This window comes from Vulpes lagopus, chromosome 11, assembly GCF_018345385.1.
Source record: "Vulpes lagopus strain Blue_001 chromosome 11, ASM1834538v1, whole genome shotgun sequence".
Lineage (NCBI taxonomy): Eukaryota > Metazoa > Chordata > Mammalia > Carnivora > Canidae > Vulpes > Vulpes lagopus.
Genome location: NC_054834.1, coordinates 91,593,073 through 91,607,472, shown reverse-complemented (window position 1 = coordinate 91,607,472; position 14,400 = coordinate 91,593,073). Strand labels below are relative to the sequence as shown.

Sequence of the window (14,400 nt, the reverse complement as noted above, 5' to 3'; positions counted from 1 at the left end):
ATAAAACATGCAGTAAATTAGAGGGTGGACACAGTAGTAGTCATTACCAATTACTTCCTCTTTGAACCTTTTAAATCATCATTCATCAAAAACAGGTTAACTTAAAATGATAATGAGATGGATGGATCCAAGCACAGCTGGACACCTTCCCTTTGTTCCTGAAAAGAACCTGTGCTTGGTAAAGAACACGCTGGCAAGCTCACAAATCACGTTGCCTGCAAAAAGCTCAGAGCAAAACCAGTACATTCCTGTTTCCTCAGTATCTGGCACATGTAAACTTTTCTTGGAAATGCTTAGCTAAAGTGCATAAATGGCTCTTAGGCACTCCCCCAGATTTCTGTATTTTAGATCTCACAAGATCAGGGTTAGGGTCCAACTACAGGACGAAGTGGGATGCCTGTGGCCATAATGTCCACTTTGGCTGTTGAATGGATCCACCAGCCTTGGAGAATTACAAAGGGCTGGATTCTGTGTACAGTGTCTTCTTGCTATAAGTAAACACTACACCACCAAAGCCTTCCAGCGCTCTCTCTCACTCTGATTCTTTGAAACAAGACTTGCTCTATTTGAAGGAGGCAGAAGTAATGGTATGCCAACATCTCTCTTTCTTTTCTTTTACTTCTGCCTTCACCATGAGGAGGACATGCTCAAAATAGCTCACTGGTCACAATACTATGGATGAAAAATAATCTAATACAGAGCTATTCTAGCCAATGTGACCCAACCAAGCACAGCCTAGAACACAATTCTCCACAGACTTGCTGATGCTTGGGTGAGGCCAACCAAGACCAGCAGGAACACCCAGTTGAGCTGGAGAGAGGTGTCTCCATTGTTTTTGAACAAAAGTGTGGATACTTACCCTTAATAGATAGGAACATGTTGCTTCTATAGGCTCAGAAGGCTCAGAGGATTTTGAGGTTCCAACATTTTTGTTGAAAACTTATTTCCACTCACATTCTGGATCCCATTCTTTTCCAAACAAGTCCCTGACTCTGGCAAAAACTTTGATTTCCATGGGGCTCAGGTACTTTTACAATTACATTACATTTAGTCTTTAATTGTTGATTCACACTTTCAACTTTTTTGTTAATTTTTTCCCTAAAGTGATAGGGGTTAGCAATGGGCATTCAATTCAATGTCTCCTCCATGTCTCAAGTATTTGATACATGGTACCAGCTACGCATTCGCCTCAACCATTATAGGCATCCTAGTTTACCACTGCTGAGAATTCTTACAATTGTACAGCCATCTTGTGCCCCTTATCAACTGGCAGCAAATAGACCAGCTCTAAAAGATCATCCCAGTGACTACTTTCTTGGGCCACTCCCAGCATCAGGTTGTCCAGGTTGGCTTCTCAAAGATGTAAATTCTGAGACAGAGATTAATGTAGAGGATGTCTACCAGGGTGCGCTCTCGATTTCAAGGGAAAGGAAGGGACATAAACAAAGCTAGTTTGGACATAAGGAAAAGTTCAATGGTGACAGAGGCTCAGTGGAGGCCTCAGCCAAACCTACTGGGATATTTGACACTTCTAAGTGGAGTTTGCCTTTACTGATCACTTATTGAACACAGTCCATATGGGGGAAGTGGCTCTCTTCAGCTAAAGTGATCTTGGTAGGGGGCTGAAATTTGAGGGTTTTCTGTGGGCAGCACCTCTGGTATTTGGGAAGTAACTCCTTATCCCTGAAGGAGGATCTTGATTGTGCATTATGGAGTCTTCAACCACATAATTACATTAAGTAAATTATGACTATAGCAAAATGAAGACAGTTTAGTTTTTAAACTGGACATTTCTCACCTATTTATTTACTATTATTCTGAAGTCTTCTAATTTAAGAGAATCCTTTGTGGCTATACATTTTCCTGCGTTGATTCCCTCTATAGACAGAAGTATCCACTTTGATTAGTTTTGTTTGAATGCTTCTTTTTCTAGTCTGAGAGATTATATGGAAGATGCCATTGTTTATCTTTTTTAAAAAAAAGTCACTCTGCCAACAAATACCAAGGGCTCCATAATATTTGTTGAGTTGCCGTTGACTGGATGATGTCAGGCTTTCTATCTACTAGTTTACTTTCCACAAAAAGGCAGTATATCAAAAGATAATGACCACACCATAGACATTCTACTACCATTATTTTTCCTCTACCATTTGAATACCTAAAGTTTTAAAATTTCTTATGATATTTTAGGGGAAATATTTACAGCAAATGGACCTTGTTAAATAGATTGAATTAGCCTTTCCAAAAGACTCTATCAAAGCTGAGATTAAGTTACTTTTATATTTATCTAAAAATATTTTTAGTCTTCTATTAGAGTTAATTTCCAGGGGATTGAGGCTCTGCACTCATCAGCACCTCTCATATGCTCTCAAAGCTCTTATTTTGAATCTGAGTATCATACCATGGCCTATTTCTGATCTTCATGTAAATTCGATTTTTCTAAAATAAGATTTTACATTACTGTTAATATGTGCAGATTTCAAAACTTACATTAGATCTGGTTCTCAATAACATTTTCAGAGAGAGAAGGAGAGAGAAAAAAGTTTTGCACTTCTCTTTCACTTCAACATCTATGGTTATCTTTCTCTAAGTTCATTTTCTTGGCAACGGTAAAATTTTCTACCCCTCAGTTGGATAGTACCAGTAGTCAGTAACTATCAAAACACAGTAGAGAAAGTATTCTTCTTCTATCTTCCAGTTCCTTAAAAAATTGATGTGCCTTTAGAAATTACTCTAGAGATGTTTATAGAAAATTGTTAGTTTGGGGAAAAATATGCCAGATGCACATGTTGGTTGCACATTAGGGAATGGGTGGTATGTTTGCATTCTGTAATTTTATTGCACTGTTGGAAAACTATTGTTCTAATCCAAAAAATGCGCTGCCCAGAGCCCCAAATATGTCACAAGGATTGATTGTGTGGAAGCTGCAAAAGACAATTCAGCACAATTTTCTGGGGGATAAAACATTTTTACAAGATTCATTGGAAGGCCCAGTCTCAAATAAATAATGCAAAGCCCCTTACATGCCAAGCTCTGCCATGACACCGCCTCCTCTAGTAAAGCATTTGGTCTATCATGGGCCCATTTGGACCCAGGAAATTATCTTCCTGGAAATAATATTTTTATAGCATAAATATAGATGGCATAGTTCTGTAATTAAATCCCAAGTGAAAAATAATTGAGAAATTGTTTCAGAATATTAACAAACATCTGTTAAAAAAAAAAAAACAAAAAACCTGAAGGTAAAATGTGGTTTCTTGCTGTTATGGGCTGAATTGTGTTGTCCTAAAGGTAATATGTTGACGTCTGAACCAGTATATCTTAGAACAACTATATTTGGAGATGGAGTCTTTAAAGAAGTAACTAAGGGGATCCCTGGGTGGCGCAGCGGTTTGGCGCCTGCCTTTGGCCCAGGGCGCGATCCTGGAGACCCGGGATCGAATCCCACGTCGGGCTCCCGGTGCATGGAGCCTGCTTCTCCCTCTGCCTGTGTCTCTGCCTCTCTCTCTCTCTATCATAAATAAAAAATAAAAAATAAAAAAAAAGAAAAAAAAGAAAAAAAATAAAGAAGTAACTAAAATAAAAAGAGGTCACTAAGGTGAGCCCTAATCCAGTATGACTGGTATCCATTATAAGAGGAAGAACTCTGGACTCAGACCCATACAGAAGGAAGACCAGGTGCAGAGAGAAGCTGACCATCTAAAAGTCACGTAACTGGGCTTCAGAAGAAACTGACCTGCCAACTTGATCTTGGAATTCTAGCCTCCAGAATTATGAGAACTTTGTTTTTTGTTATGGCAGCCCTAATAAACTAGTAATGTAAGTCTTAGATCTATCTGGTTGAGAACATACTGGCAAGAATTTGTTATACTTTCTAAGGAGAAATAGTTTTCACCATTACACTGCATTTTCATACGTAAAGTCGGTGGTCTGTGTTTATGTAGGAGAATAGGGGATAAGGCCTGTTTTTCACATATGTATACTCCAAATTAGTGTGAAGCCACTCGTTTATATTCAGATTATATTTTCCTCTCAGAATCATCAAATGTATTTGCAAGAGGGTAAAATCAGCAGAAAATTCAGAAGACAGATTTTGCAAAGACTGTTTTGTAATAGAAAAACCATCAAACCATCCATCAAATATGATTTAGAAAAACCTGACAAAATGTAGTAATAATATGCCTTGTATATTTATTGATTACATATGGTAAGCAACAAAAATGCAATGTGCATAATTTAAGTAACTTCTAAAATCTTTGTCATTCAGTTGATTTCTGAGAATGGACTCCACATTTTTTGAAGAAAAATTGATATTTTTCATTAAATGTTTATAAACATATTCCATGATAGTCTAGTATAGGTAATTATTAAAAAACATAATAATCCTCCTATCTTTAATAATACGGAGCAAACAAGAAATGACAATTTTATATTTTCTAATAATACTGTGGCTTTGATTTAGTATTTTTTCTCCAAGATTATTAGCATGCACGTGTGTGTTTGTGTATTAAATACTTGCCCCTTAAAGACAGTTCCCAAATTATGGAAAACACATATACTTAAAATGTCAATATATTTGGAAAAAAAAGTTACAGAAGTATTTTGATTTGTACCCCAGGTGATTTAATTTTATTTCAGCAGAAATTATAGAGAAGGTATAAGACATTGTGATACAGATCAGCAGTACAGAATCTTGCCAGTGATGTTATCTGACATGTTGAAAAACAGACCGATATACTGAAGTGCCATTTGACAGGAAAACAGAGCCATATTTTTCATCTTTTCATTCCATTCAGAATAAAAGTAGATTCAAACCGATTATGGAAAACATTGTATAGCTTAATACATGGAAAATCCGTTGTGATAGACATGAAATTTCTGAGCATCAAGTTTACAAGTTCGACAAAATGTTATCAAAATCTCTAGTCTTATTTTGGAACATCAATGTTTCTCAGTGTCCGAGTGTGGACTACAAGTGGCCCTCTAGGATGTTTTACTCAGTGTCACTGTAGCACCTGTTCCTCTTAATTTGCTCTTCCACAGTGAGTTGTTCAGACTGGACCTCCACTCTGGGAAATGAAGGTTTAGCTGCACATTCACTGCTCTGGGCATCAAAACTCATATTCCCATTACTGTGGGCTGTTCCTATTGCTTCACCATGCCAATGTTTGACATCCTTCCCCAATTCCCTTAAATACAAACATGGCATAGTTTTAATTTGATCTACAGAATCGATGAAGTCATGTTCGAAAATGTTCTCATTCTTTTTGGAAAAAGCAGCAATTTTCATGGTGTTGGAAAAGAAGAACTGTAGATTTTTGTTATTCGCGTGGTTTCTTTTGATGTTCAAGATATTTGTATCAGAAGAAGCTATAGACCTTTCCTCCTTTCCTCTTAACCCACCACGGAGGCCCGATTTGGGAGCAGACTGCAGGGTACTGCCAGCAGTGGCCCTGTCAGCCTGTTTACCGAGAGCCATAGCTAGTACATTCCTTGAATATGGCTTTTCAGATTCAAATATACCAAGTAACTCTGAAATTCTAGATGCATTTTCTAAACTTTCAATTTGATATTCACTTGCGGTGTAGTTTGCTTCACTTGACAGTGGTAATAGATTAGGAAATTCTAAAATAGATGTCTTCTGCCTGAAATTATTCAGACACGAGACAGCTACATAATTGTTATTATTATTCTTATTCAAATTCTCTTTACGATTTTCTGGCACCACCTCATCACCAGTGTTAGTAACCTGTAAAACTTCGGCACCATCAGGTTCATTAGTTTTTCCATTTTTCTCCTTCTCAGCACTCTGCACAACCACATTATTGTTGTCATTAAGATCCATTTCACTTTTCCTTTTATTCTTTGTATCTTCAGCCTCATTCAGCTTATCTTGCACATTCTTATTTCCCTCCTTCTTCTCATCTTTTCTTGCTTCGTACATTTCCATTTCTTTGGTTCCTGTAGCATCCGCTTTCTGACATATATGGATGGACTGCAGATATGGCTGCAGGGAAGAAATTTTATCTTGCTCTTGTCCTTTATTTTCCAGAGTTTTAATGTGTTCTACTAGTGATTCACTTTTGAATTCAGCGGATGTAGCAACTGTTGTTTCTGGTGGCCATTTAGGTTTACTCATTTTGAGCTCTTCCTCAAGGAGGAAGGTTTTCTTAGGCATCTCTCTGGAAGGGGGCCAAATGATTTTTAATTTTCCCCTCTCCCTGAATTTTCTCAAATCATCTCTTTGCCCTCTACTGTTAACAACATCTAAATGTTTATTAGGATCTGCAAGTATGGCGGTGTTTTCTGCACTATTTTTACACATATTTGTTTTTTCGTTAGGAGTAAAGTCCACTGAGCTGCTTTGATTTTTGCAATTCCATTGATCTTTATGCTGTTTGTGCCCAAAACCTTCATCATAATTTCCTTTAGATTTGAAAAGTTGGCTAAAGTGAGGTTTACAATATATTTGTCCGTGAAGTGATGCGTAATTTCCCAAACTGCCAAAAAGAAAAAAAAAAAAGAAAAAATGTTTAACATTCCGTATATATACTGCAAATTCTTAGGGAATTAGGTTATTAATTATTTCAAGAATGAGTCAGAGATTCAGTGCAATTAACTTAACTGGCAATAGGGATATGCTTATTAATTGAACATTCTTGTTAGATAATAGTTATTGCTAATACCCCACATGATACATGTCTTATAGTATTTAGAATTTCATACTTTAAGTCAAGTGTTGGTATGATAGGTATTTTAGTATAATGCATGTGTAGTTAATAGTGCAAAATGATAGGACTAAATCTTTGGTAACTGTGATTTATGTGAGGGGGGCCTAGGATTTTAAAAAAATCCTGAATAGCACACACACATAAATCAACTATTTAAATTTCCTTGTTAAGTAGGTTTTGAATGAATTAGAAAGCTTGCCTATGCAATTGTTTATTTGGCCTCTTTGGGGATATTAACAAGTAGAGTGTCTGTTAAAATTAAAATCAAATTTAATCAAAGGCATAATTTTTTAATATCTGAATCTCTGCATACAAACAGATCCACCAATCACATAGCAAAACTTAAAACCCATGGATAAAATTTATAACAAAACTAAGAGACAAGGTATCCTCACCAACCCCCAAAACACAAGAAGGTAAGAACAAACCAACAGTTATAGTGGCATCTGTATGAGTGATAGCAGAAGGAGCAAGGAAGGTGTCTAATTGTCCAGAAAATATAAGACCACAGGATAGCCAGCCAGTATTTCCTGGAAAGTATCACATGTCAACCAGAGAATAATAGCTGAAATGGGGAAGGGTTTTACTGTCTCCATTAGCCAGTGACTGCAAGGGCCCTGTGATAGGAAAGTCTGAAGAGGATAGAGAAGTCAAACTCTCAAAACTGAACAATCAAGATCCCTTTTTAGGACTAGACTTAATACTGACAAAAAAAAAATTTGAGAGTGGTATCAAAATGTCATTGGATAATGATGACAGCAATGAAAGAGAAGGTCTTGACTAACATGGGGGAGAGGACTCAAGATAGGAAATCCAGAAATCAAGCCATTACAGTTTTTTGGACAGTATATGAAAACTGGAAGAGGTAGCTCTGTGAAGTTTGGGAAAGCCAGTCTGAATTTCGCCTCCTTCTAAGATTTGGGAAAACTAATGCCTTACAAAAATAAGCAACAGAAAAGTATGGAGGCCAAATATTATATAAAGTCATTATAAGAAAAAAGAGTAAGGAGCATTTTTAATATCCCTATAGACAATGAAAACATGCTAGAGAAACATGTTCTCAACATCAAAATTTTAAAAATGGGCTAAAAGATATTAAAACATGATAAAGACACTTGAAAGAACAGCATGAATTGTAATTAGAAAATATCATAAAGGAGATGCTAGAAATCAGGAAAAAAACAGAAGTAAAAGAAAAAAATTGAGTCATAAAAACTAAACTAAAGAAATATAAGAGTAAATAAACACACTAGAAAGTATGTTAGAAAAGAAATAAGGGAATGAAAATTTACAATCAGAAATGAAAAAGGAGAAGGATTTGAGAGAAAGACAAATATTAAAGCTAGGCACAAAATATCCATGTACGGATAACAAGAGATCCTGAAGTAAAAAAGAAAGCAATGAAATAGGTTAAATACTAAAAAGCTGTAATTTAAGGAAACTTTCCTGATATAAAGAGGTAAGAAGCTGCATGTTGAAAGAACACACTAGGCAACTGACACTGTTGACACAATGACCAACATCAAGAACTATTCTGGTAAAATTACTGGACTTTATTTTTATTTTTTATTTTTTTGGACTTTAAATAAAAAGAAAAAAATCCTTTGTGTTTATCTAAAAAGAAAATAAAAGAGAGCATATGATTGAGAAGGGAAATAAAATTAGATTATTATCAGTCATTTCCAATACTTTGTGCCAAAAGAAAACAGAATAATACATTTAAGATAGTTAATAAAAGAAAGTGTAAGTCAAAGATTTTACTTTCAACAAAACAGACTCCATTATCAAGCTCATAGAATAGACGTTTCTGAGGGAGGTACTAGAAAATAAGCTTGCATAACCAGAAAGGCTACAGAAACATCAACATAAAGGTTGGTGGCAAGCATTCTATATACTGTTACCTATAAACTAAGATGAGAGGAGAACAATGAGGGAGATGATGTGACATGTAATGGCTGTGGACTATGACACCAAAGATATAGCACAATTTTAAAAAGGGGGTGTGGATGAGTGGGGAGCAAATGGCATTTTTTTAAGTTTTCATTATCAAACTGGGGGGCTGATAGTTTTGCTATTCTAAAACTGTTGTCCAAATGAATATGGGATATTTTAATTCTTATATTTCCTTTGTCTTTGAGAACTAGAAGTCCTGAAGTGAAGGTCCATATGGAGACAGAGGCAAAGGCAAGAGCAATGCAGTTCTCAATTCAATTTGGAACTATTCCTGCAAATTCATGATATATTTTTTTCTTTGTATATAAATATTTGCTAGCTCTTACCACTAATAAAGCCTCAAAATAGTGACCAACCCAGTAAAAAGAGAATTGAGGTTATAGTCTTGAAATGCCATTTCTCACATAAAGAAAGCAGGGCTTAGGGAAATGATTGATTCCAGGTTCATGGGAAGTAAATGCACCAAATGAGCATGGAACATCTAGTCCCATCAGACAATGAGCAGACTATCAAAGATTACTTAGGTCTTGCCAAAAGGAATCAGGAGACAACCAGAAGAGGCCAAGACTAGAATAACTTGAACTTCAGTAGTGATAACATCATCTGATTAAAACCAATCAAATAGGGAATCCTGGGTGGCTCAGTGGTTTAGCGCCTGCCTTTGGCCCAGGGCATGATCCTGGAGACCAGGGGTTGAGTCCCATGTCAGGCTCCCTGCATGGGGCCTACTTCTCCCTCTGCCTGTGTCTCTGCCTCTCTCTCAACTCTGTGTCTTTCATGAATAAATAAATAAAATCTTTTAAAAAAAACTCAAATATATGTAAACCTATGAGTTTTATTTTATTAAAGATTTATTTGCTTGCTTGCTTGTTTATTTATTTATTTATTTATTTATTTATTTATTTATTTATTATAGATAGAGAGAGAGAGAGAGAGAGAGAGAGAGAGAGAGAGGCAGAGACACTGGAGGAGGGAGAAGCAGGCTCCATGCCGGGAGCCCGATGTGGGACTCGATCCCTGGACTCCAGAATCGCGCCCTGGGCCAAAGGCAGGTGCTAAACTGCTCAGCCTCCCAGGGATCCCCAACCTATGAGTTTATAATTCAAATATTTTATAATTGGTTACCTCTAGGCTATGATAAGGAACGATTTCATTACACTGTTATATAAATAAATGATACATTGGCAAAGCAAGTAAATAAAGGGAAAAAGCTATGCATTTATTTTCCCTTTCCCCCACCAACTGCACTACCAGGTAACCAAAGAGTAGATGAAGGGAAGCATCTTCTGTAAAAGTATTCGAACTAATAATGAAAAAGTAAAAAGAAAATGGGAATATCAACATTTTGCAAACATCAATGAATGGATATAGATATTAAGCTTCAATATCTGCTATGATCACAAAACCAGAGGCAGCCAGACACTATGTGCTTATTCTCTTCTTGCCAACATTCCCTATGTTCTTGCAAAAGGTATCAAATCTTAGTTTACACTACTTTCTAGGTTCAGCTGACAGTCGGAAATGCAGGGGAGAAAAGGAGTATGTGAACTGCACGACTAGTGTGCAATCAGCAAATCCAGACTCTGGAAAATTCTACACGTCAGATATCTTGGGCTCTTCACAAATAAATTGCAAGGAATGAAGGAAATGGACAGAAACTCTATAGATTTAAAAGAGATGTTAAAGTTGAAAAAACTGAGCAAAACTATAGTATCTAGGAGAGCATATTTGGATTTAAAAAAAAAACTATAAAAATGCAAGGAAGCAATGATGAAAAAGAATGCTGTTTACTCAGAGAGAGAGATAACTGGAGTTTGGGCACATGGAAGGAGCTTCTGAAAGGGCTGGCAATGTTTACTTCTTGAACTTGGTACTGGTTACAACGTGTTCACTTCATAATCATTAAGCCATACAGTTGCTATTTTGTTTTTCTATAGTTGTGGCTTTTGGTACAATGATTTTTTAAAAATATCAGTCGTTAAATATTTTCGAGTCCTTACTAAACGTCAGGCTTTACTAGGTATTGACAGTCAAACATTAACACATTTCCTACAGCTGGAAAACAATTACATTAGACAGTGTTAAGTATGAGGCAAGCACAGGGGATGCTCTGGGAGCACACAGGAGGGACGCCGGATCCATATGTGGGGCTCAACGCAGGTTTCTTGATAGACATGAAGTCTCAGTTGAGGTCTGAAAAATACTGGCACATTAGTCTGGTGGAGAGGCCTGGGGAAAACTCCTATAAGGTGTGGAAATGACACTTGGGACCAGTTAGATATGAGAAAGATAATGATTTTGTGCAACTGAAAGAAGTGAAGTCTTCATGAAAACTAACATATAATGGGAGGAAGAAGTGTTGGGAAAGGAGCTGGGACAAGATTCTAAATTGCCTGTTAATTCATAGTAAGATGCTAATATGACTTTGATAGAGGAAACCATATGTCTCAAACAAGGAAATGACCTCAGATTTACATTTTAGAAATATCATTTTCACTACATCATGGAGCATGGCATTGGGGCAAGTTGTTTTAGTGGTGATGGAGGTAAGAGGTGGTGGAAGCAGGGAGACTAACTTGCTAGAAATACTATTGCATTAGTGCAGATAGGAGGACACTTGGTGGGTACCTGGTCTGTGGGGATGGAAAAAAGCATACAGTTCAAGAGGCTTTTATGGGACCTCCATTATGGGACATGGTCATTGCTTGGGCATAGGGAATGAAGAAGAGGAAAGAGCCAAAGGTAACTTCATGTTCAGTCATTGAGCTAATGCTAATGTCTTTTATTGAGAGAGTATCATACAGATCATGAAGTCAAGGAAGGAATTTTGGTAGAGAGAAGATAATGGGACATATTGAATTTGGTGTACTTATGAGAAATATAATTGGAGATAAATATTAATAATTGAGATATAAGCATCTGACAGAACTGGGCTACTGAACAGATTTCAGAGTTATTCCTCATAGATAATGATCCACTCCATCATGGGAGTGGATGCGATTAAACCATATATATAAAGAATACAAACAGTGATGAAAATAGACATCCATAACAGAATTCTAGGGAACATTTCAATGATGGACAGAGAAAGAATCACCCACATAGGAGTCTGAGAAGGAACACCCAGAAGGTAGCAGGAAACCATTATACTCTGGTGTCATGGAAACCAAAGGAAAAAAATGTTGCAACAAGGGGTGTTTGACATTGTCTATCAAAGCCAGGAAAGATATAATCTGATACACACTAGATTTAGCAAAAATAATTACAATTTCAGCATCTCAGATTATAGCTACACCAAATGCCACACTCATTAAAATTCATTTCTAACTGTGTTGATATGGTGCTTCTGTTGCACTAGAAGGGGAGGGAAACAGTATATCTTACCTGACACTGACAATACTCTACAATTATTATGATTTTCACTTAGATGAAACACCCAAACCTAGGTAAACTCCAGCCCACCATCTGATTTTGTATGTGAAGTTTTATTGGAATACACTTGGGCCTCTCCGTTTACAGCCACACTTGTTTGTTTAGTTATCTGTGGATGCTTTTACACTCAACTAGAAGCTGACTAGTGACAAACAGTATGGCTTATAAAGTTGAAAAGGTTTACTATCTGGCCCTTTACAGCAAAAGTTTACTGAATCCTGATCTAAAAATTTAGATTTTAGGGGTGCCTGGCTGGCTCGGTCTGTAGAGTGTGCAGTTCTTGATCTCAGGTTTTGGTTTTTTTTTTCTTCAGGGTTTTGAGTCTAAGTCCCACATTGGGCTTACTTCAAGTAAGGTCAAAAATAGAATCTAGACTTTAGATAAAGTAAGAACTTAAAAACCCTGACTTGCATAGCACTTCTTGATTTTTCTTATCTCTGTGATCTCCAGGTTTGGACAAAAGGGAACTTTCTGGATTTGATCAGGAAAGCAATATTTCAAAAGGAAAAAGGTCATGACTATCCTGAGAAAAACATAACAGAACCTGACCACATCCCCTTTTATAGTTGTTTTAAACTCATGGCAACAAGATCTAGAAAAATCCATAGCTTCTTTTGTACATGTATGTGTACTTGTACAATATCCTCCAATATTTGTGTCACAGCCCACAAAACATTTTACCTCAGTTTACTGTTGCAGTGGTGGCATCGGAAGCAGGATTTATGAAAACTCTGCTTGTCTGCTACTAGGCACTCCATTGGATAAACAGTCTTTTGACAAAGTATACATATTTCCTTGTCTTGGGGTAGCAGCTTCTAAAAATAAAAATTTGCAGAAGTTAATATGATACTATCTTCAATCCCATTGTAAAACCCAAACAAACAACAGCCTATAGACTGCTATGCAGTTAAGAAAAAGCTCTAAGACCATTGTCCTAATGTTGCTTCTCTGGACATGAGCCTACCATCAGGTTTGAGGGTCTGGTACAATCAATATCCAACGTTTTCATTTTTTAAAGCATTCTGGAGAGATTTTTTTCAGAGTATCTACATACTTGTTAAAGCTGAGGATATTGTATTCGTTTAAATATTTCCTTGATGACTTAGTGTTGACTCTGTGACATCGTTTCTTAACGTTAATACAGTGAGACTCCTGAATACATCCTGAGATGTTCAAGGCCATTTCTCCTCCGTCTAAATGGCTTTTTTGGACTCTCATGTTTGCCTTTTATACTTTTCCTACCTCTTCCCTTGCTTTAGAGTATCGATAGCCACATGCTGCTGAGCTCAGGTGAATGCAGGCTCCTATAAATCACAGTAGTTATATTGCTAACCAGTGTTTAGATGGTGGTTCAAAGCTGACATAGAATTTTTACCTCATTATTTTGATCCTTACCACAATCCCACGACACTAACAAATTAAGCTTTCATATTAGTTCTGTATAAAAGCATATATGCTCAGTGTTCTTTTTATAAATGAGTATGTACTTTAGGCCTCTGATGCTTGATTTGAACTACTAAGAGATCTCCTTTGTATTTTTTTTGTTTGTTTTTGGTTCTAGTAGGACGCATATTTCCAATATAAATACTGGGTGGTTTTTGTTTCTGCATTTTCTGTATGCTTTTAGTTATCTTAACAGAAACTGAGCATTTGAAATTAATCAGACAGCTTTGCTTGATTATGCCAGAAGCAAGCACATTAAGAAATCATATTAATCTGATAAACTAGATACATATGTTACAAATATGATAGAGGCATAATTATTAGTTTCAGCAGTTTTTATTTTCGAGCTTGATATTTCTTTCAATCTGTTTAGAAGGATGGACTATGCTAATGGTGCACATTAATTATGTCAAATCCTTTTATAGTAAAGCCTCATTAATTATAAAAGGTAGGGAAATATAAAGAAATAAAATGTTCTCTGATGTTAAAAAATAAGTACTAAGTTTGTGTGTTTTGAATCTTCCTCCTTCTAAACATATAATCAGATTTTTAAAATGTATTGTCCACGTTCACCTGTGAATGAGGCCAACCAAGCTATCATTTGGAGTTTAAGAAAGGTAAAATAAAATTAGTTTATAGGAAAAAAAAAAAAAACAGTGGCATTAGAGAATGCTAACTCCACCCAGGTTAATAACAATTAAATGTACAAATGGTCCAATTCCACACTGGTACTTTTGTCAAAGATATCAATCAATAAAAATCATTAAGGCACATATGAAGGGTGTAAATTGTTCCTTAGATCATTACCAGGCTGTATTGAATTCAAATGCGAACATAATTT

General features: G+C 36.3%; 1 protein-coding gene across 2 annotated transcripts in view; it reads right to left on the bottom strand.

Moving 5' to 3' along the window:
- Positions 1 to 4,600: 4,600 nt before the first annotated feature.
- The window catches only part of XIRP2 (xin actin binding repeat containing 2), a 74,028-nt gene continuing 64,228 nt past the window's right edge, over positions 4,601 to 14,400 (bottom strand). Inside the window, exons 6-7 of one of the 2 annotated variants that reach the window (XM_041722257.1) lie at positions 12,798 to 12,931; positions 4,601 to 6,500 (exon numbers count right to left, since the gene is read on the bottom strand). In XM_041722257.1, the coding sequence (XP_041578191.1) occupies positions 4,994 to 6,500; positions 12,798 to 12,931 (1,641 nt within the window). In that variant the 3' untranslated portion in view covers positions 4,601 to 4,993. The remainder of the gene's footprint in view (positions 6,501 to 12,797; positions 12,932 to 14,400) is intronic. The other variant, XM_041722256.1, reaches the window with a different exon arrangement.